Raw genomic sequence first — 22,671 nt, forward strand, 5'->3', positions numbered from 1 at the left:
CTCCGCAGGGTGTCTGGGCTCTCCCTTAGAGATAGGGTGAGAAGCTCGGTCATCCGGGAGGGACTCGGAGTAGAGCCGCCGCTCCTGCGCATTGAGAGGAGCCAGTTGAAGTGGCTCGAGCATCTGGTTCGGATGCCTCCTGGACGCCTCCCTGGAGAGGTGTTCCGGGCATGTCCCACCGGCGGGAGGCCCCAGGGACGACTCAGGACACGCTGGAGAGACTAAGTCTCTCGGCTGGCCTGGGAATGCCTTGGGATTCCGTCGGAGGAGCTGGTCGAAGTGGCTGGGGAGAGGGAAGTCTGGGCTTCCCTGCTAAAGCTGCTGCCCCCAGAAGATGGATGGATGGATAAGCCCCGAAAGTGCATCGATGAAATTATTTCACAAACATGAAAATTAAGGACATTTTCAGTAAAATTAAATATAAAATGCAGTTGCAATTAGTTATGGTTTTTTTTAAGCATTGTTTGTTTATATTTTATTTGGTTAACTAAAATGTTTTCTTAAATTTTTGTTATTTTGATAGTTTTATTAACTATAATAAAATAGATTGTGGCTATAATGAATTGTAATAAATTGTAATAACAGTACAAATACTGGCCAATTGCCAGCCCCATGGCCAAGCAACGTCTGACATGGAATAAAACGTTCCAGGCGAGGAAATGTTCATGAGTCAAATCTCAATTTAAAAATAACAACAACAACAAACATGCCAGGCGAGGCGCTGCTGTATTTTATCGTGCAATTTTTCGTTATGCCTGAGGAGGGCGCTCGTTCACTGAGTGTTTCATCTCCTGACGTCATCAACATGAGACTCATGGTTGAGAAGACAGATTGTAAAAAGGTTGATGACGTCACAGCGCTTTTGCGCGTCTTGTAAACACAATCGAGGAGCGAGCAAGCGACAACGCTATGGCTGCTCAACTGGGTAAGCTTTTGCAAGCACACAAGCTGCCGTTTGCGTGCTTAACAAACATTTGCTCTCCATGGAAGTCACGCCCGTTGCAAGTGACGTAATGACGCGTAACCTTTCGGCGTTTTCCCACTTGCACGCATGAAATCACGTTGCTGTCTTGTTTGTGGTATGATCCAACTACTGAAGCTAGCACGTGAATGAGTTGACGTTGTGAAGCAGCACGACGACGACGTCACGTCAGCGAATCAAATTTTCCCCATTGAGATGCATTGAAATGCAATTGTTCTCTTTAAAGCACCTTGTATTTCTTACAATGATTCAACAGTATTCTTCTCTGCCGACCTTTTAAAGCATTGTGACTCTTCTTTCAAGACTGTGACAATATAGGCGCCAAATACCAACAGAGTAGATTTTCTCGTTTTACTAGGAAGTTTGTTTCTTGCTTTTACAGTTCTCTGCCCCCCCCCCGTTCTTAGTAATCATCACTAGAACAAGGGTTTTCACCAAAATCACTAGTTTCTGACCAAAAAGTTTTTTTGTAAAAAAACAAAAAAAAAACGAAACGTCAGACACAAAAGTGATTTTGACTCTAGAGGTGCAACAGTTAAATTACTTTACAACAAATCTATTATCAAAAACTATTGTGATAATTGATTAATCATTTAGAGACGTTGTTTAACTACAAGTTGTCAATTTCAACATCTCAACAGATCGCGGAACTCAGATTAAGAACCCTGGGCTGAAGTATGCGAGAGGGATGAAATTATGCACTCCCATTATATGCTGGATTTGAACTGATAGCTGTGAATAAGGAGTCGACTGTATAAAAACAAATTTTTGTGCATATAATCTGCTTTCTTTCAGGTGGCCTGTAAACCAGCAGCAGGGATGAGGATCCGCCTCCAGGGTCCCGGCCACGCCGGCATCCTCCTCGCCGAGCTCAACCAATGCCGCCAGTCGGGCCGCTACTGCGACGTGTTCCTGCAAGTGGGCAAGCGCACGTTTGCGGCGCACCGCGCCGTGCTGGCCTGCGCCGGCACGTACTTTCACAACCTGTTCGGCCAGACTCCATCTGTGCCCGCCGACGCCGTCTCGCTGGAATGTATTACCCCGGCCAACTTCGAGAAGGTGCTGAGCTTCATGTACACCGGTGAGATCTTGACGGATCTCATAGATGTCGGTGTTCTTTACGAGCTGGCCGAGAGGTTGGGTGTGAAAGAGCTGGCGAAGGCGTGTCACGCCACTTTCCCGGATCTGCAGGGATCCATGTCCGCAAACGCCAAGGCCAGCAGCCCCGGAGACCTTCTGGCGGGCTCCTCTGTCTGTTCCTCGGCCGTGTCCTGCTCGTCTCTGTCTTCGTCAGCTGCTCCGACTCCCGCCGCCGCCCCGTCGCCTCATGTCCAAGCTGGCGCGGCCATGGCCGACCACCAGTCTCCCACTGGGACCGCGTCCACGGACTTGAAAATTGAAGACATTCAGTCTCTTATAGGCTATGGGCAAGTGGGTTCTGATCTCCTAACCAAGAAAGAGCAGACAGTGGAGGAGGTGGTAAAAGGTGGGCCGACAGTTTCTGAGAAGACGAGCGACCCGGAGCCATCCGCTTGCCGCCCTTTCCCGGATTCTCTCACTAGGCTCAGCGCGGGGACCTCCTCGCCCTCGGAGGTGCTCGTGAGCGGCACGGAAGAGTTGGCGGTTTGGCAGGGAAACGAGGAACGGCGGGCCGAGCCGTGCAACGGCCAGACGGAGGAGGAGCAGTGGCGGCGGCTGGCAGGCGAGGTCATCGAAGTGAGCGATGATGACAACTTCACGGAGGAGGGAGATGAGGACGACGATGACGATGATGAAGACGACCTTGTCTGTGTGGAAAACGGCCATGGAAGCAAATCAAGCCAGCAGGTATTATTTGGATTGGCCAGTCTTTACATAAACATTTTGTCAAAAGGAACAGCCCAGCCGCAATCAGAAGTGCTCATACGACCGCCGCTACTTGTGATGTTTTTGTGTCTCCGTGCAGGTTCCGGCAGACGTTCTGACGTGTCAAGCCTGCGCGGCTCCTCTGCCCGCAGAGGCGTCCGCTCTGCGAAGACACGCCGAGAGCCACGTGAACCAGACGGGCCAGTGCGGGCTGTGCGCCGCCTCCTTCTCGGACCGCGCCGCCGGGGTCTCCCACACCCTCGCCCACGTTGGCGTGCGGCTTTTTTCCTGCGACATGTGCCGCCTGGACTTCTGCAGCCAAAAGAAGCTGCTGCGCCACCAGCGGCGCGGCGTGTCAGCCCGCGCCTCGGCGCAGCACGGCCAAGGCTGCCAGCTACGCTGCGCCGTGTGCGCAAAAGGCCTCAGCAAGGACTTCCAGGTAATTTCTGCTTCTCCTAAAATGTTTGGAATGGCCTATATTAACTGCTGAGTGAAAATTATTAATTACCAAAGATGAAGATGAAAACAAAATACATTTTTATTATAATTATATAGTGGGGGTTTTTTATGTTTACCCACAAGAGATGAATTTCCAAGAAGTAGAGATCGTGATAAAAAAGTGTCCCAAAGACGTATTTATAAGTTTTTTTATGCTAGAGCATACAGAAGGCTTTGATGCAGCCTCTCAACGGCAGAGAATGGTTGAAGAAATGGTAGTTATCGCAAAAACGGCCAGCAGGTGGCAGCAGAGCAAATGAGATCAACCAGGGCCGTGTTGAAAATAGCTAATTTATCCACAGTTCTAAACAGATTTGTGAATGATGATGAAACTTAGCTGTATTCTAATGTTAATTGCTGCAAAACAGAAACTGATAGAAATATACTTTTTTTCCGGATGAAAGAAGAGACTCTAATCTTTCTTTTGGTAGGTCCCATGTTTTTATACCAATAGAACACAATATTCTGTGGGCCTTGCAAAATCAGTCAAAATCCAGTAAAACAGCCGGGAGCGAAGGGGATTGCTTCAGTGAAAATGGCTGGGAGTGAATGAGTTAAACACTAGAACAAAAAAAAAAAGAAAAAAGTGGTCTGTTTTTAAGGCGAGGTATGTTGGTACTTTTTTAGCATACAACTCAATTTGAAATGCTTACAAACATCTTAGAAAATTGCTCTACGCACCAGCAATGTGACTTTTTTTGTTTTTTCTGCTTCCAGACGGTGAGAGAGCACGCGCTGAGCCACGTGTGCGCCCAAAGCCTGAGCTGCGGCGTTTGCCAGCTCCCCCTTCGCTCACTCTGCTCCCTGCTGTGGCACGTCCTGGCCCACCTCTCTCTGCCCGTCTACTCCTGCCCGCTTTGCGCCCGCTGCTTCGTGGAGCGCCCCCTGCTGGATGCGCACCTGGCCGCGCACGCCGAGGACGCCAGGGAGCGAGAGGACATTCGAGTGGTGACGGTCGGGGGAGAAAATCTTTCGGGAACGGACGAGCTCAATTGCTTCCTGTGCCCGCAGACATTAGCCACCCCATCCGCTTTCCTGTGCCACCTCAGCCAGCACACGTCCGAGTCTTTGGGGGAAGGGGGAGGAGGAGGGGGTCTCGGTCGGTTAGGCAAGCGTAAAGCCAAGCAGCTGCCGGAGGGTCCGCCCTCATCGTCCTCCTCACCCCGGGAGCTGAGAGGTCTGGGAAAGATGAGCGGTGGCGCCAGTTCAGCCTCGGGGAGCGCAACAGGCCTCGCCTTTCCCGATTCATATTTCCCGGCACCCGTGCACGGTTTGTCCAATGGGAACGCGGGACAGGACGGAGTTCCCGCTACGGCGGGCGCACGGGGGAAATGGTACCGCTGCCGCTACTGCGGGAAGCGCTTTGCGCACTCTGGGGAGTTCACGTACCACCTGCGCATCCACACGGGGGAGAAGCCGTACCAGTGCAAGGTGTGCCTGCGCTTCTTCCGGGGCCGCTCCACCATGATCTGCCACCTCAAGACGCACGCCGGCGCGCTTATGTACCGCTGCACCGTCTGCGGCCTCTACTGCTCTACGCTCAAGATGATGGCGGCGCACGTGGAGCTCCACAAGGACCGGCTGCCGCCCGACTTCAACATCGAGCAGACATTCATGTACAACGACCACTCCAAGGAAGTGCTGCCATCTGGGGACGCCTGAGAGACTCCTCCCATCGTTCGGGAAATTGCATTTCATGAGGTGTCATGTGAGCACGACACAAAATACTCAGTTGTGGCCTCTATGTAGATGTAATGGGCACAAAATGTGGCCACTTGATTAGGTACAAATGATAATTTAGCTATGGTGACAGATTTAAGTATGACATAATCCAAATACTTTTTTGTGAGCACGGCGTATTACGTGTGCACAAAATCCTCAATTACGGCTACAAAATACTCATTTGTGCGGATAAAATGTGGCTAACTAATCACTACAAATGGATTTTAAATGACTTTTAAGAACTATTTTGGTTCCGCTATATAAAAATCTCCCTCCCCTGTCCATTTTCCATATGTGGCCCTCAATGGAAAACGTTTAAGGAAGAGAGAATGAATCAATGATCAGACTCCATCTTGTTTATTGACTTCATTTATCAAGTTTTTGTAATTTTTTATCGTGGCCTGACACATTCAAACACGATGGCGGCTAAAGTGAGGATTATATGTTTACTCAACCTCATAGTGATACAGAAATAGGGAATGGGAAAAGGGAAAAGAGAATTTTCATTTACTATCTCGGTCCACAAGTTGAAGTGGCCAAATCAAGCAGACTGTTGGACTTGACAAGATACTCACTTATGGCCACAAAATTGGCATAACGTGTGTCTGAAACACAAAATTGTGGGGTAATGTTTTATCCGTGAACGACTTGGATGTGTGGGTAAACAAATGGAGCGCACCTTTGCCAGAAACTTCAATGTGTTTGTGGCAACTTGCCTATAGTACTTTTGTATTCTCCCTTACTGCATCTGAGTTATAATGATTGCTTTTCCGAATGTCTGTGTAACTCATCACCAGTCCAAAATCAAATTCTATCACACAATCCCTGCCCATTGTGTAGCTCCTCCATTTGTAGAGAAGGTGCGCTCCATTTGCTTATTCGACAGTCCAGTATGGAGCCACAGCAACTTAATGACAAACAAGTGAGTATTTGGTGAGCATCTTATGTCCATATGGTAACCAACTACTCATTTGTGTCTTCAAAATAAATAAAAAATCTTCCAATATATTCATTTGTGGCCACAGTGTAGCAAAATTGTGCGCACAAAATACAAATGTGGCCCTTAACATGCAGTAGTTCCCATTGAGAACAAGTTGGACGTCCGAGTAATTAAATGGAGCGCACCTTTTGGAGATACTGCCCTTGTCCTCTGCTTGTACGTATCTTCTCTTTCGAGCGACGCTGCGCTCCATTTTCTTACCCAATTCACCACGAATGACATTATTATGATTCGTTTCTATTTGGTGTGCATGATACATGAGAAATACCCAAAGAATGACAAATCTTTGGAATGTTTCATGTTCACTTTGTAATTAGTCTTACCTCATATTTATGATACTGTGACCATTGTTGATGACTTTGTATGCCTTTATACATTTGTCTCTTTGTAAATGCCTTTTTTTTATTGACAACAAGAGAACCAACGCACCAAGGAAGTAGTGTCGTCATGCATGGAATGATTGGCTCCTAATACCGTATCGTGTGACACCGCAAAACAAGTGCATGACTTGGCACATTTCTGCGACCCCTGGCCCTCGTAAAATTCCCGCCATCCTCTTCCTGCTTTTGTACTAACACCAGATCTTCCTCTTGCTTACCCTTTAAACTGTCAACTGGGGCAAATTCCGCATTTGCAAGTCACAAAAAAAAAAAAAAAAAAAACACCAGAAATTACACTTTTGCTACGTTTGACCAAAATAGTGAAGAAAAAAGCTCTGATTTCCGCAAAATATGTGGACTTCTTTTTTGTTGTTATCACATTCAATAAGCATTGACAAAATGATACAAAGTTATGGCTTGGATAAGAAGAAAATACATTACAGGAGAGAGGAGGCTGGCCACGTGACAGGAAACATACAGTACACAGTAGAATCATCGAGTTAAAAACAACTTTATTCCCTTTATAATGGTAAAAAACAAACGTTATTATGGAAGTGTATTGCTGCTACACCAGAAAACAAAGTTTTACTTTCACATTAACATTTGATAAAACTCTTGTTTTAACCGTGTTAAGTTCGACATTATATTGCGATAACTTAGTTCAAATCTGAAGTTATGTTTTAATGCGAATATTGATAAAATGTTAAATGTATCATGTTTGAACTTGGAACATATGAAAATGTGAAATTGATAACTTAAAAGTGTGACATTGATCTATTTTAAAACATAAACTTACCACGTTAAACCGTTTGTCATGTTAAAAGGAAAAAAAATCCCCCGTTATAATCTATCATATTATATATAATGTGAAATCTATCATGTCTATGACGTGACATTTATCACAATCATGCCGACTCCTTACAGGAAAGCCTGATTCCAACCTTGCTAACCACTAATTGAGTTTACAACATGGTCATAACTTACAGACCAAATGCTAATATGCGCATGAAATGCTCATTTGTGGTTCCAAAGTTGGAATGGGTCCGTACTGGACAGTTGGGTAAGCAAATGCAGCACACCTTCTGGAGGAATGGAAACGGGGAGGCATAAACATGTTGGGGAAAATGCTGACATTGCAAGGAAAGTTTTTAAGCCAGAGACATTTGAATGGACTTTTCAGTGCCAGCTTGCTTTACCACTAAGGCATGGCATTTAGGTTAGCTCCATTTGCTTGTCGACACTCATTTGTGGTCACAAGTTTGAATTTTCAGCAATCGTTAAATTCCTCTCAAAACGTTTGTGATATTGGGCATTGGTAATTTCAGGATGAAACTAAAATGTAATTTTATTTCAACCAAGTAAAGAAGCGAGATTTACAGATTAAGTAAAAGTATCTAGGCCTACACATTAAAAACGATATGGTGGAAGCAAAATTTATGAAATAATGAAATGATTCTGCCATTCAAATGTTAGACAACAGCAACTTGTGCCGAATTGAATTCTTGGAAATGTGCATTCAAAAGTTTCAAGAAGGTCAAATTAAGGTTTACATACGTACAGTATATTGAAGCCCGCAAATTCGTTTATTCACGTGTTTGCAGTTTTTTTCTTCTTGTAACCCATTCCCCCACTTTCCACAATGCCCCATTTATTAATTATTATTTTTCCAGATTCTCCGCACGTTTGCCTTATTTGTTTATTTATTTTTGGGAAACAAAATTTAAATTACATTTAAAATAACATTTGAAAACAAATATATATTTTTGAACCTATTCCAATTTCTATTCACGTAAAATAGAAATGAGAAAATATAAACAAAACAATTCATGGATTTTTGCTATTTGTGGTCAGGCTGTGAACCTCCACAAATAACAGCGGTCCACTTTCATGCATTTTAGGTTCATTCCAAAAGTCACCAATATTTGAAACTTGTGAGTGTATTTTGTGGCCAAAAATAAGCTTTTTTGTGCGCCGTTCTGTCTATATCATGGCCACAATTTGTCATTCGTGAGCCTTCGAATAACCAAACAAGCCTTCGTGAGGGAGTCGATCGATCACTTGTTTGATCAGCCACTGAAGAGACAAGAATCCACTTGCGAGCATTTTTCAATCACGACCCGACTTCAGACTGGCTGGTGCTGACGTCACTCAATTTACGTCGCGGGCCCTTGTCGCCGGTTGTTTCTCCTCCCCGTGCCCCGTTGGGCGTGGTCCCCGTGTGCGGCTGCGGGGGCAGGTGGCTGACCACGGCGTTGATGAAGTTGTCGCGGAAGCTCTTACTCAGGAAGTTGTAGAGGACCGGATTGGCCACGCAGTGGAAGAGCGACAGGCTCTGCACCACGCTGAAGGAGAAGTAGACAAACTCGACCACGTTGCAGCTGAACAGCTCGGGTGACATGTCGCTGATGATCATCATCGTCATGACCAAGTGGTAGGGCAGCCAGCACGCCACGAACACCAGGGAGTAGACGTGCACCAGCCACACGTCCCGACGGCCCTGCACGTCGGGCGTCGCTCGCACGGCGCGAGCGATCAGCACGTTGCAGGTGATGATGACCGAGGCGGGCACCAGGAACTGGAAGATCAGGCACAGGAAGGACAGCGACACAAACCACTCCACGAAGTTGCCCTCGGGCATCATGTAGCAGCCCGGCTCGTCCCACTCCAGAAGGTCCACGTGGATATTCTCCAGTAGCGCCAGGAACAGCGAGAAGAGCCAGACGCCTCCGCAGAGAACCCAACGGCGCCGGCCCGCCGCCGAGAACAAGGCGGGCGCCGACGGCCAGCTCAGTGACAGGTAGCGCTCCAAGGTCATGGCGGCCAGGAAGAAGGAGCTACTGTAGAAGTTGATGCCGTACACCAGACTGGTGAGCTTGCAGAGGAAGCGGCCCCACAGCCACACGCGGTCCACCGTCACCTCCATCATGAAAAAGGGCAGCACGGAGATCATCATCATGTCCGACATGCTGACGTTGAGCACGCAGAAGAGGACGCCGTTGGCCGAGTGGCGCCGCCGCCAGTTGACCCACAGCACCAGCACGTTCTCCAGCAGGCCCACCACGAACACAAACAGGTAGAGCAGGAAGAGGCAGATGCGGCGGTACTCGGCGTCCAGCTCCAGGGTGCACTCGAGCACGAACCATGGCGTGTTGTTGGCTGGGAGCTGCGAGGCGTTGTGCTCGTCGCCGCTCATCGTGGACGTATGCGTGTGAGTGGCTGTGGAAACAAGTAACACACGGCTGAAAAATCCGACCTTTATGAATCTTCGCTGAGAAGCATTTGTCGTTTTCTGGAAACGTCTGTTAAGTGGTTTTCAAAGCGCCATCCATCCATCCCGTTTCTTCCACTTATACGGGGCCAGGTGGCAGGGGCAGCAACTTTAGCAGGGAAGCTCAGACTTTCCTTTGCCAGAATCTCAAAGTCTTCCCAGACCAGCCAAAGAAATATCTGGATCAAAAAGATCAAGTCAGAATATTGTGCCAAACAAAGGCAAAGATGAAAAAATACTAACAACTGAAGAGCGACAAAATAGAAAATGGACTGAACATTTTTCAGAATTTCTTTTTTTTTTCTTTCTTTTGAGCTCAGTATTGTTCATTCGGTAATTTTACCGATTTGACATATCATCATTGCTCTCCTTTTATTTATTTTAAAATTTTATTTTGTATGTGAGTGTGTACTCATTAGTTCACCTAAAACCTATTAAAAATCCCATACCGTTCACCTAAACCGAATACTTCAGAATCCAGCTAGAGTCGTGAGGTTGTCAGGAGACCCGAGGAAGGATCAAAGAAAAGAAAGGAAAGTGAAATCCAGCACTGACCATTTTTCAGAATTTCTAAACCAACCTGACCCAACTAACTATTCGATAATAATGTTTCTAGAAACAGAAGATCCAACGATGAACACAAAGGCAATCACAGAAGACGAGGTAAAGGCTGAAGAATAACAAAGCGCCAGGCCTGGATGGAGTCCCAGCTGAGCCGCTAAAGGCTGGTGGCAAAACTATTGTAAAAGAGCTCATACATGGACAAATAAATGATGGATTGAAGAATGTGTACCCAAAGAATGTAGAAAAGGAGCGATAGTGAAAATACCACAACTAAAGGACCCCTCAGTGATGGTGGAAATTAGAGAGGAATTAGGCTACTATCAGTACCAGGGAAAAAATAATAATTCCTGAGAGAACAGGAAGCAGGCTTCAGGCCAGGCAGATCCTGTACTAAGCACCTTTTCGCACTGAGAAATTGAATTGAGCAAAGTCTAGAATTTCAACAACTATTGGCAATTAATTTTATCGACTTCAAGAAAGACTTTTGAATTACTGCTATAACCTATGGAGAGCCCACAAAATTCGTCTTTAAGAATATCTATCCCAACTCTAGTTGTACCATCAAAAGCATAAATGGAAAAATTCTTCTTTTTTTTCTTTCTGTCTGCCCTTGCGGTTCTCACTGGCCATAGATTTTGTAATGAAGACTGCAATTGACAACAATTGTTATCACCTGGAAAAAAGGAAAGCAAACTAACAGTTCTTGACTTTGCAGATGACGTTGCGCAAATTAGCAACAACATGCAAGAGTTGCAAGAAATGACTCGTACCTGTATTTTGAAAACATCAGCAGGCAAAATTGGATTAAGAATAAACGATCAAAAGACCCAAGTGCACTACTTTTACTTTTAATCGTTGTTTTAAAATTGTGCAATTCATCTGTCATTTTTGCTATTTAAAAAAATCCCAATAGTGTTTATGTTCAAACTGCATAAAAGCATATCTATTATTTAGAAATCAAAGTTTTTTTGTTTTTCTTCATCTTTTGAAACTGCAAGCTCCTCGAATGTCACACACCCAAGATGGAACTGTTCATGACGTACCTGCACGGTCCTGATGCCTCCTCTCCTGCAGACCTGAGGTGACACTTGCACCTCCGATGTGGTTGAATGTCTGAGCTGGCCACCAGCACCGCTCGGCCTTCTCCCCAGTTTCACGCGCGCACACACGCGCACTGGCACACGCACTGGCACACGCACACTCAGATCTAACAGGACATCCTGTGTAAATTGCAAAGTGGTGGATTCCCCTCAACCCAACTTCAGGGTTGAGAGGACAGAATAACATAATGCATGAAAAAGAATGAAGTTATCACATTATTTGTGCTGAAAAATGACATCACAGGTGCTCAGAGCTCAGGTAACAACCAATCATGGCTCAGCTTGCTAATGTAACATGACCAAACCCAGAAAACAGGCGAGCCGTGATTGCTCGAATCGTTACCGGAGTTCTGAGCACCTGTGATGTCATTTTCAGTCAACAGCAAGTGGCAAAATGTGTCTTTAAAGGTATTAATTGTATATGAAAAATTACGTTATAAAATAAGGTATAATAAATATGAACTTTTTATTGCTGAAAATTGTTAAATTAGTCAAGTATCCCGTTAATAAGCAAGGGAAACTGTTTCGTGTACAAAAATTTGGTTGTGCCAAGTTGTCAAAATAGGATATAATTGACACTATAATATAATTTTTACATTTGTACTTTAGTACTCTTTAGAGCGTTTACTTTTCTACATAAGGAACAGATTCTACTTTAACCCAAATATTTTTGACGCTGTACTTCCGCTTACATACTTTTACCACCATTTTTTGTTGTACTGGTAAATAAATCCTTTTTTGAGCAGAATGCAATCGTTTCCCGCAGCACACCCGGTGATTATTTGAGAGGGTAAGAAATGAAGCTACATTTGATGGACAAACACAAGCGCAGGTGCCGTAGCTTAGCGCACAACAATAGCAGGAAAGGGACAAGAAGAGTTTGGGGAGAAGGGAAGCTGAGGAAGGGGCCCTTTTAACATCCCTGCACACAAACACTTCCTTAGCATCACATTAGCTATCTGTCTGTCTGTCTGTCTGTGGTATCTCGCACAAGTGAGAGCGCCGCTCGCATTTTTCGAGTGGACAAGGAGAAGCTGTGGTGAACTCCCGACATTGCTGGAGATGAACGGTGGCCAGCCACAGTACAAACTATTGCCACTTTGAACCCAATTTGGGAATTTTGAGTTATTTTGAGGTTTTTTTTAAGTGCTTGAAGTGGATTTTGAGTGTCGTCCCATGAAAATATACAAAATATCTCATCTGAATAGGGACATTAAAAAAAATCATTTGTCTTTGCTTGTTGTGTAGCTACAATGCAGCCAAGCCATGTCAACAGAATGAAATTGTTTCCATGGAGTATATAGGAGTAGCCGGCCTACCCATGAATATAATGCACCGTGCTGCTACCCATAATGCACCGCACCGCCGAGATGTGCACTTCACTTATTGAGCAGGGTTGTGTCAACGCATGTGTTTTTCACTGCAGTAGCACTTTGGTTGACGGTCAAAGGTCATAAAGCAAAGCGCACAGGAAGATTTACATTGGCCAGGTCTTGCGCAGATTATGGATGCTTCTGTGGATGCGTTGTTCTTATTGCTTCTCGGAATCGTCAGCAGTTTGGGACTTGCATGGTGACCCTTCAGCAGTCACTCATCCTGCCTGGAACCTCGTGCGTGCGCGTGTGATGAGAGACTTCCAACGGTCAGCATGTTCTCTTCTCTGGTTTGACAGGAAGGAACCAGTCAGCAGAAATCGTCTTCTGACACAAATGAGACAAATAACAGTCCTTGACCTCCGCATCCTCCTCCACATCTTCATCCTTGTCCTCAACCACATTCCAAACTCCAACACAACTCAGCTGACACAAAAAAATGCAGGTTATGGATCTTTTATGTGGTTTCAAATTCGGGGTAGGATTTCAAAGTAGAGTTACTGTTGCAAAGAAGGGGTTTTAAACTTGGTTCAAGGTTTTAAACTAGGGCCAGCGTTTCAAAGTACTTGGTTAGTTTTTCTTCTTCTTAGGATTTAAAACTAGGGTTAAAACTAAGGTCTAAAACTCTCTTAAGGACTAAAACTGCAGTTTTAGACTTGGGTCAGGGTTTCAAACTGGGGCATGAGCGTTGCATGTTGAAGGGGCATCCTGTTTTGATCTATGGGCATAACCACTCCACCCCCATTGAGATATATATATTTTTTTTGCTGGGGGGGTGGAGACATCCACAGTGCTTTAATGACTGCGCCTTACTGGTTACAGTAGTAAGCAACGTACAATATTATGAAAGCATCAAGTATCATAATAAAGCATGTGAGAAGGAAAAACATGTTACTGACAAAAAAACATTGTGTTTAGAATGTACAGAGAATATTGCATGTAAGTGACATTTGAAAGTGACCCCCCCCCCCCCCCCCACACGTGTGCTAAATCGGCAATAAATAGTTATTTAGCGCAATTGAATGGACACAAAGTTTCAATATTCACCATGACTGATTATATTGTATGAATGGCAAAAAAAAAAGACCTTCTACCACCTTAGACCATTTATGCTAAACATTACTGGCATATATAGATGTGTAAGGACATGTTTGTAATTCATAAATGAGAATTTCCAGACTAATCTTGTGAAATTGGAAATAATATCCTCGCCTCGGGGAACACCTGCACAATAGTGCACCATGCACACTCCTGAACAGTAGATGACGGTATGCAGCAAAGCGATGTAATCCACCAGTAAACTAAATGAAGAAGACGAAGAAGGTTGAACTTTATTGGGACCGAATGTCGACGATTGATGTAGTTGAAGTTGTGTCGAAGCTTCAAGTGCGTTCAAGTCGCTTAAATCCATCGTGTGACACGTTAGTCAGGAGGTCGACGGCTGACATTTGCTCGCCCTTTGACCTACGCTCGTTTAGCTGAGCGGCGGGCTGCGATGGCTTCGCTGGGGAACTCGGCGGCCGCTTCGTCAAACAGCAGCAGTCCCATGGTGGTGCTGGCGCCCAAGACCAAGACGAAAAAGAAACACTTCGTCCAGCAGAAGGTCAAAGTGTTTCGAGCCAGCGACCCGGTCCTCAGCGTCTTCATGTGGGGCGTCAACCACTCGGTGAGCCGGAAGCTAAGCTAACATGCTAAGGCTGCTACCTCGCTTAGCACTGTTAGCTTAGATGTTAGCAGGCGCTCCACACACACAGCAAATCTTGCTCAACCATTGTCGCTTCATAGTCGTACATTATGGTCTTGAACGAAGTATTACAATTAAATGTATATCTCCTTTGACAAATATCCGATTATCAAATGTAATCACACAAGAAAACGCTGGAATAGTTTACACAAAGTATCTGCTAACAAAGGGTTAAAGATAAGGGCTGCAATTAATTCCACGTTTGATTGACAGATGTTTTTTTTTAAACCAATGAATAAGGTAAAATAAAAACTCTTTAATATTTCATTTATATTGACACAACATGCCAGGAAATAATTCAAAATGTTGATTGTCTTTCAACGTAAGCGCAAATGTTTACAAAAGTAATACTTGATTCAACAAAAACAATACTTACTGTTTACACTAAAGGCTGAAAATCAGCAGTGCACATCACAGATGATGCACTTTTAACTACTGAAGCAACAAAAAAGAGGGGGGGAAAGTGAATGAAATCATCCTAAGCAATAAACTCTGATTATAATAACCCAGTCATGTTATCAGATATGTTACTACCCATTTGTATATGACAAACTTCTTCCCAAAAAAAGGCTTGCTGTTAATTTCAAGGTAAATAACACTTTTATTTAATTTACTAGAAAAGTGGTGTGATTTTTCTCCAGATTAACGATCTGAACCAGGTTCCAGTGCCTGTCATGTTGCTCCCTGATGACTTCAAGGCCAACACAAAGATCAAAGTGAACAACCACCTCTTCAACAAGTAAGACGTCTCAATTGAGGCCGTAATGCTTTTTGTTGTTACATGACATCATGATGCTTCCCTCTCTTGGCGCAGAGAAAATCTCCCTGGACATTTTAAATTCAAGGAATACTGTCCTCAAGTCTTCAGAAATCTCAGGGAGCGCTTCGGTATAGAAGATTTGGACTATCAGGTAGGTAACTTCTCGTTAGTTTTCTGTACTTATAGACTGATCAGTTATTGCTTTATCTCCACATTATCACCAGCATTGTTTGCCAAAACAAAGGTGAAAGAGCTCCTCCTTATAACCAGGCAGATATCAACATTTAGTTACTTTTTCTTTTCTTTTTTCCTCAGCAAAAGAGGCGAACAGGATTTTCACCATTGCATTTTCGTTGCACACGCACAAATTAATAAATTTATAATTATTATGTCTACTAAAATGTTTAAAAGCTGTTTGGACATGGATGGTTCACCATCAAAACATGGTGAAATTTACAGATGGATTTGTCTTAGTTTTGAACTGGCTGTCTTTATCCCCAATCTTCCAAGGTGTCTTTGACCCGCAGCCCCCCGACGAGGAGCGTCAACGACCAAGGAGAGGGGCTACTCCTCAACTCCTACGACCGCACGCTGATCGTCAAACAAATCTCTGGCGAGGACGTGGCCGACATGCACAACATCCTGTCTGAGTATCACCAGGTGAGTCGGGATGTCCGCCTGTGAGACCAGCCAGTGCACTTATAAATTGGGTTTGTTTGCATATTGTTTGATGTTCGGCGTAAATAGGTTGGGTCTCGAATCAACCAGAAAAGCATACGCTCGTAAATATTTTTTTCTACTACTGAAAAAACGTTGTTGTTGTTGGCTAGCTCTTAAACAATAATGTGACATGTAACGTGATTTGTTTTTCCCACGCCACCTTATAATGTGCATTATGTAAGTTAATAAAAGAGGGAAGCTAATAAATGGGCAAAGTACATTTCGTCTTGCTAAGGTAACAAAGCAGGTATTGTGTATAAAATTGACAGTAAAAATTAATCTTTGCTTTTTACTTAAGAACATGTCAATGTACTTTATTTCACTTTTACTTACTGTATGTATGTAAAATGACATAAGTATCTGTAGTTTTACTTGGTGTGCGAGGACTTCTGCCACCTCTGGTGTCCATGCAGTGTAAATGTCGATGGAAAGGTGACATGAATCCTGTACATGCGATGCATCCTATTTTGGTTGTGACGGCAAAAGGTGCCACTATATTGAAACTCCCCAGTGAGGAGAACCCAGCGTTGCTCGTCTCCTGCTGGCTGCATGTCCTACTTATTCCATCTGTAACCTTCACTTTTGTGAAAGAATTTCCCAAATGAGCGCATGCCAGAGGCTATTTTTCACTTTTACACCACACGTGTGAGCAGTTGACCTAAATATTTTAATATTATTAACTGTTGTAGTCAGTAGGAGATTGCAGTGACTAATAATACGTTTAACATCCAATATTGTTTTTTTCTTTTTTTATTATGATTTTTTTAAATAAAAAAAAGTCTCGTTCACCTTAATGTTCCAGATTGGAACTTTTTTCCACTGTTCATTTTGATAGTGGTTCCCAGACTTTTTACAAAAAGTACCACCTCAAAAAACTTAACTCTCCACGTACTACCATCTTGACTAACATTTAAAGTATAGTTAAAAGGATGTCCTCATCAAAAATCTTTTTTTTTTCTTATTTTATCTGACAAGAGATCTCATGACCTGAAAAATATATTGAATCTACCGGAACATTATTCACACTTTGAACATCAACGCTGCTCTTCAACACTAGAAAAACTAAACAACAATTACTTGAATTAAAATGTACTATGCCTAAGTTACGGTAAATAACAAATAGTACAGTAATGTCTGAAAAAATATTATTCTTAAAGATGAAACTTAAAGTTTAATACAACTGAACCGCTTTTTTGTCTTTCATGATGAAAAGCATGCGACTTGTTTATGTCCTGTACCATTACAAGGATTACATGCCACTTTAAGCTTATTTTTTGACAACTCACTAACATTGTGCCCTACATCAACAACGTTTCTTATGTTAAATCAGACAGGCTTGTTTTAAAACATCTTATTAAATTCTCCATCCATTTAGCCATTTAGTTTCTATTATTTCAGAGTATGATGCCATTTGTTGACATGCAAATTCCCCCTACTCGTTTGTCTGGGATGGCTGACCGAACTGGAATATTCTGACGCATGCACACACACACACACGCACACAACGAATTAAAGCACAATCTCATGACAATAATGGTGTGTTGGCAGAAGAAATTGCACGTCTTGTTTGTCAGTGTTTGGTTACATCCCGGCTTTATGAACATACATAATGTACACGGTAATTGGAAAATATAGGCCTGACTTGTTTGAATGTGTTGCCAGTGGTTACAAAGCCCACTTGACTGGGGATGGAAAAATGGAAGCTGTTTTTTTTCCCTTTTTTTTTTTTTTTGGGCACCTCCTATTTGCCACTGAGTGAAGTTTTAGGGTGTTTGTGTCTTTTTTGACTTTTCAATGTTGTGGGCAGTCACGCAAGTGAACTCATGCCATTCATATTTACTGCTCTCAACAATACAAAATAAATCTAAGTAAGCCATCCATTTTCAAATACAATATGTAAATACACTTGTTTTGAACAGTCCATTTTGTTCAGTCAGTATTCTCTCAGCTTTTTTTTTAGAGGCAGTCATTTCCCCCCCTGGCTTATACTTACACTTAATTGTGGGGGTTGGCTGCAACAATAATTTCTGAGGTTGTCCTGTCAAGGATATCAACTGCTGTGATATGAATGAATGTCCTATTTTGTTGTCTGCGCCCCTCAAGCATATAGTGAAGTGTCACGGGAGTACCCTGCTGCCTCAGTTCCTGGGAATGTACCGGGTTAGCGTGGAGAGCGAAGAGACCTACCTGATCGTCATGAGGAACATGTTCAGCCACAGAATGGTGGTACACAGGAAGTACGACCTAAAGGTGAGGACGCACTCTGCTTCTCGCTTGCACTGCCGCCCCCAAGCTCTTCTTTCCCAGCATTGGTTGAGCCGAGGCACACGTTTTAAATGAGAAGAACCTCACGGCACTCCACCAAACAAAAGTGGCAAAAGTGTTGTATGTATACTGATATAGCTATCTTAATTTTTGTCTCAATTGCGCCACTCAGTGTGAATTGTAGGTCTATTTAGTTAACACAAAGCTAGAATTGGTGAAAGTGCTGTATAAATCAAGTCGTCAAACAGATAGGTTAGTATAGGATACCGTTTTTTTGTTTTGTTGGTATTTGGTGTGAAACGTTTAAAAACAATGCGGAGATTCATTCTTGTTATCTCTGCAGGGTTCTCTGGTGGACCGGGAAGCGAGCGACAAAGAACGAGTAAAAAGCCGCCCTGACTTTTCTGAGCATTTCTTTTCTCATCATCACAAACTGTGTTTGAATGACGGAATATTTTGACTGTGCTTCAATGGTACAATTCATCAGGGTAAAGAGCTTCCCACCTTTAAGGACATGGACTTCAGGAGCAACATGCAGAAGGTGTACGTCTCAGATGAGCAGAAGGAGAAATTCATGGAGAAACTTAATCGGGATGTGGAGGTGAGCCGAGCAGCGGAAACGTGATGCCTTGCTGTGTCTCTGCATCCTTGAGCTACTTTTGACTAGAGTTGAAGCATTGGAGAAAAAATGGGGCAGTGAGTTTTTTTCCCCACCATTAGTAAGTAGCAGGGTTCTGCTTATGTCACTATGGGTTTACTGTGCTAAGTGCAATTGTTTTCCCCTTCACTCCTGTAACTTCAATTTGATATTAAATTTAAAGAAAAGTTTATTCTGTATTGACGAGCACATTAGGTCGAAAGAAAAGTCTACTCTTCTTTTGGTAGGTTTTGTGCTTATAATTTGTGACCGAGCACACCATTCTGTGGCTCTTGAATTATCAAGTCAAAATATTCTGGAATGGCTGTTGACAATCTGCTTTTAAAACATCTGGCAGTGAATGAGTTCCTAATTAATATGCTGCTCTAATCTTTGGCCTCATAAAATGTGTGAAGTTCTACTCTTGCGTCCCCACAATTTTCCTTCCCTTTCATATTCTATTGGTTTTTGCTCTCTTAGACGATGAAATGCATCAGAATATACACATATGTGCCTTCGAGCATGTCTTGGAATTTTATTGGAGCATTCATGGCTGATGCAGATTTGCGGGAGTTATGAAAGAAATTATGCCGTTTGACAACGGCGGGAGGACTTTGAATCAGTGTAACCAGTTGACAATGACGTATTGTTAAGAAATGTGTTTGTAAACAAGGAGCATGTTGACATTTTCGACGGCTTTGTAGTAACTGAATGGATGACGAATAATTACCACCCAATTCCCCAAGGTTATTACAACTGCGCTCCAGTGTTGAAGGTAAATATACCCGCAGATGCAATAGTTGTTTATCGATTAAAAAAAAAAAAAAAACATATATTGAAGGTTTATAATAATAAACTTAAACTTTGTGTGAACGCCACAGGTGCAAGCTCTGTAATGTTTTTGGAATTATCTGTTTCAGGAGCTAAGATACCAATTATTAAGTAGTCATTGACAATATTGTTGACTTAGCAGGAAAACTTCAGGTTTTCGGAAGTGATTCTGAAGTCCACCATAGGTTTTAGAGGCATGTTTTGGCAGGCGCTTTAGGCCTTAATGGGTTCAGAGAAACCTTCCAAAGTTTCACATTGCTTCTCTTCTCAGTTCCTGGTGAAGCTGAAGATCATGGACTACAGCCTGCTGCTCGGCATCCACGACGTCGGCCGCGCCGAGAGGGACGAGGAGGAAGGCGAAGAGGTTTCTAATGAGGAAGACCAGGAAGCGGAGAACGGCTTGGCCCCCGGCGGCCCCGCCGTGGGATCTTACGGCACGTCTCCGGAGGGAATCGCCGGCTACATGTCCTGCTGCAAACCTCTCGGACCTGGCGAGTTTGATCCTTACGTGGATGTCTACGCTGTCGGGAGCTGCCCTGGTGAGCACGTGTGTGGATGTGATGTAGTATGTCATTATTCTAAAGTGACACCGACCATAATGTTTTTTGTTTAGGCCGATGCCAATTCTGATATTTGGCAGAAAATGATTGGAATACCCAGTTAATCAGCCAATTATTAAAAACTTAATATTCAAATAGGCATGCTCTTTCCATCCTGCCAATACATACTGTGCAGCGTTAACTGTTTCATGAGTAAATAAGATTATATTGGCATTTAAACAGCAAAACTCTGTCCGATTTAGTGTTTTGAAAAGGCCAAATACCGGCCGTGATAATCAGATGGCTGATCTGTCTGGGAACTGCAGACGAAAAATTGCCTTTTGGCTAATTCTTACATATTTACTAGTGCTGTCAAAGTTAAAGTGTTAACTGATTAATTAATCACAAAAAAATATTGCATTAATCACAAATTTATAATTAAATAATTATAAGATTAATCGCACTATTAATTTTGACCATAGTTTATCCTTTAGCGTGACAGCGGATGGCTACGTTTAAGGTAGCACATGTGTTTTAGCAATAAACATAATTGCATGCATTAAAGTAAAGCATTTAATAAATGTTTGCATATCACATTTAGAATATTTGTTCATGTCAAAATATTGGGGTAATTTTTTTTTCCATTTTAAATTATGCAAGTAATTAACTGATTAGAAAAAGAGGAGGAGGAGCGTGTGCAGTGGATCAAAAAATGTCGAAGATGTCCTCATTACCTGAAATGTCAAAAGAATGAACACATAACCAGTGCTCTTCAAATGTGGCGGGGGAAAAAATGCTGATTAAAAAGCCTCTTTTTTTATTAAGCGATTGATCGTGATTAATCAAAATTCTAAAAGGTGATTAATCAGATTTAAAAAATTAATTGTTTGACAACTCTAATATGTACTGAAATGTTTATTAATATGTACTATCCCTGATACGGAGTTTTCCGCATCAAACGCAGAAGCTCCACCCAAACAAATGAGTATTGTCACAATGTGTCTTTTTGTTGCAGGCGCCCTTCAGAGGGAGGTCTACTTCATGGGTCTGATCGATGTCTTGACTCAATATGACACCAAGAAGAAAGCAGCTCACGCAGCCAAGACCGTCAAACATGGGGTGAGTATGACACGCGACAGAAGGGAAGGAAGGTGAAGGAGGGGCGGAGGAGGGCGAGCAGGTGCGCTTGTCAGGCTTTGTGCTTGCTGAATTGTGACCTGCTGGTCTTGTGCCTCTCTGCCACAGGCGGGTGCTGAAATCTCCACCGTACACCCCGAGCAGTACGCCAAACGATTCCGGGACTTCATCTCCAACATTTTTGCTTAAACTGAATGCCTTACCGTCTACCAAAATTAGTGTGCACTGGCATTTTTTTTTTTTACATGAAGAAAAGACTACTTGCATTGTGTAGATAAGACAGTATAGCGTGCTTCGTCTTCATATAGTGTATTTATTTTCAAGTTTTGCTCCCGCTATTCCTCTGAAAGGAAAAATCTTGACCTTTAACTGAACTTGATCAGTGTTCAATTACAGTTTCTTCCTTTTAAATTAAAGACTAGTTTACATTTGAAAAGGAATTGCCTCTCCAAAGGTGGCCCTTCTGGCAATTTTCCTTTGTGGCACCACAGGTCGCAGTTTTTTTTTTTTTGTGTGTGTAGTTGTCCTTAAACCGGCATTCAAGTCAAGGAACCGGGCAATAACTATCCAGCTAGCCAATAAAACATCACTTGAACCCGGCTGTAGTCCATGATCTTCAGCTTCACCAGGAACTGAGGCGAAGAGGAGGAGCGGTGTCAAACTTGGGAGGGTTGCTCTTAATAGAAGCAAAGGAATATGAATGAAACTTGTGGGAAAGAGAGAATAGAACGACCGGCCCGTAGATGAAGACAATATGAATGACTTTGTAGAAACATTTGCATGTGTGTTGTTTGCGGGCGCACTGACGTACATTCCAGAAAGTCGGAGCGTCACATTTTTCTTTTGGAAGCAAATGATGACTAATGAGCCGTTTTGGAGGCCACTTGGCAGACTTAAGTTGCCCTAATGACATGCATGAGGGATGAGCAGTGAGTGCCAAATGTGTGCCATCTCCTCACTCATGCATGCAGAATTTGCACTTGACTGCGACACAAGTGCAAGAAATGAATTTGTTTGAAAGGACTACACTACTTGTTAATAAACGCGTATTTGATTTATAATATTTAATATATGTGATTTGAATGAAAAGCATATCGTAGTGGTAGTTTATTGAAGATGGTGTAATGCTGTTTTGTGTGGGAGAAATCTAGCAATACACCTGTTATGTATTGGGCCAGATTGCAGAGTGTCTTAATTCTGCAGTTGAGTAGCTTAGCAGTTAGCCTTACCGTAATGCAGCATTCCGAAAACCTGGCATGGAAGTGAACAGAAATCTCCACTCTGTGTAAGGCCTCATCCATTGCAC

General features: G+C 43.2%; 3 protein-coding genes across 4 annotated transcripts; 2 read left to right on the top strand and 1 right to left on the bottom strand.

The window, feature by feature from the left end:
* Positions 1-832: 832 nt before the first annotated feature.
* Positions 833-6,464, top strand: zbtb39 (zinc finger and BTB domain containing 39). Its single transcript, XM_086068994.1, has 4 exons — positions 833-925; positions 1,778-2,809; positions 2,928-3,266; positions 4,043-6,464. Exons 2-4 carry the CDS (start codon positions 1,802-1,804, stop codon positions 4,985-4,987), a joined length of 2,292 nt encoding a protein of 763 aa, XP_085925120.1. The 5' UTR covers positions 833-925; positions 1,778-1,801; the 3' UTR covers positions 4,988-6,464.
* A 458-nt stretch (positions 6,465-6,922) lies between these two features.
* ackr5 (atypical chemokine receptor 5) lies at positions 6,923-11,444 on the bottom strand. Of its 2 annotated transcripts, none has more exons than XM_086069089.1 (2): positions 11,303-11,444; positions 6,923-9,874 (listed from the first exon to the last, which is right to left on the bottom strand). In XM_086069089.1, exon 2 carries the CDS (start codon positions 9,618-9,620, stop codon positions 8,538-8,540), a length of 1,083 nt encoding a protein of 360 aa, XP_085925215.1. In that variant the 5' UTR covers positions 9,621-9,874; positions 11,303-11,444; the 3' UTR covers positions 6,923-8,537. The 2 variants fall into 2 exon arrangements, with proteins under 2 accessions (XP_085925215.1, XP_085925216.1); XM_086069090.1 differs by having other exon boundaries at positions 6,923-9,643; positions 11,303-11,400.
* Positions 11,445-14,021: 2,577 nt separating this feature from the next.
* pip4k2ca (phosphatidylinositol-5-phosphate 4-kinase, type II, gamma a) lies at positions 14,022-22,426 on the top strand. Its single transcript, XM_086069574.1, has 10 exons — positions 14,022-14,398; positions 15,118-15,215; positions 15,291-15,387; positions 15,747-15,896; positions 18,060-18,206; positions 18,565-18,603; positions 18,709-18,822; positions 19,961-20,228; positions 21,244-21,347; positions 21,474-22,426. Exons 1-10 carry the CDS (start codon positions 14,228-14,230, stop codon positions 21,552-21,554), a joined length of 1,269 nt encoding a protein of 422 aa, XP_085925700.1. The 5' UTR covers positions 14,022-14,227; the 3' UTR covers positions 21,555-22,426.
* Positions 22,427-22,671: the final 245 nt, after the last annotated feature.

This window comes from Leptonotus elevatus, chromosome 2 (genome assembly GCF_054856555.1).
Source record: "Leptonotus elevatus isolate MCC_2025b chromosome 2, RoL_Lele_1.0, whole genome shotgun sequence".
NCBI lineage: Eukaryota > Metazoa > Chordata > Actinopteri > Syngnathiformes > Syngnathidae > Leptonotus > Leptonotus elevatus.

What these genes read in the sequence shown, in the direction of transcription:
- zbtb39 (XM_086068994.1), top strand. Translation starts at nt 1,802, where the DNA reads ATGAGGATCCGCCTCCAGGGTCCCGGCCACGCCGGCATCCTCCTCGCC. An exon ending in GAAGCAAATCAAGCCAGCAG is followed by an intron (nt 2,810 to 2,927) that starts GTATTATTTGGA and finishes GTCTCCGTGCAG; the next exon opens with GTTCCGGCAGACGTTCTGAC. An exon ending in GCCTCAGCAAGGACTTCCAG is followed by an intron (nt 3,267 to 4,042) that starts GTAATTTCTGCT and finishes TTCTGCTTCCAG; the next exon opens with ACGGTGAGAGAGCACGCGCT.
- ackr5 (XM_086069089.1), bottom strand. Translation starts at nt 9,620, where the DNA reads ATGAGCGGCGACGAGCACAACGCCTCGCAGCTCCCAGCCAACAACACG.
- pip4k2ca (XM_086069574.1), top strand. Translation starts at nt 14,228, where the DNA reads ATGGCTTCGCTGGGGAACTCGGCGGCCGCTTCGTCAAACAGCAGCAGT. An exon ending in TAGAAGATTTGGACTATCAG is followed by an intron (nt 15,388 to 15,746) that starts GTAGGTAACTTC and finishes CAATCTTCCAAG; the next exon opens with GTGTCTTTGACCCGCAGCCC. An exon ending in AACTTAATCGGGATGTGGAG is followed by an intron (nt 18,823 to 19,960) that starts GTGAGCCGAGCA and finishes TTCTCTTCTCAG; the next exon opens with TTCCTGGTGAAGCTGAAGAT.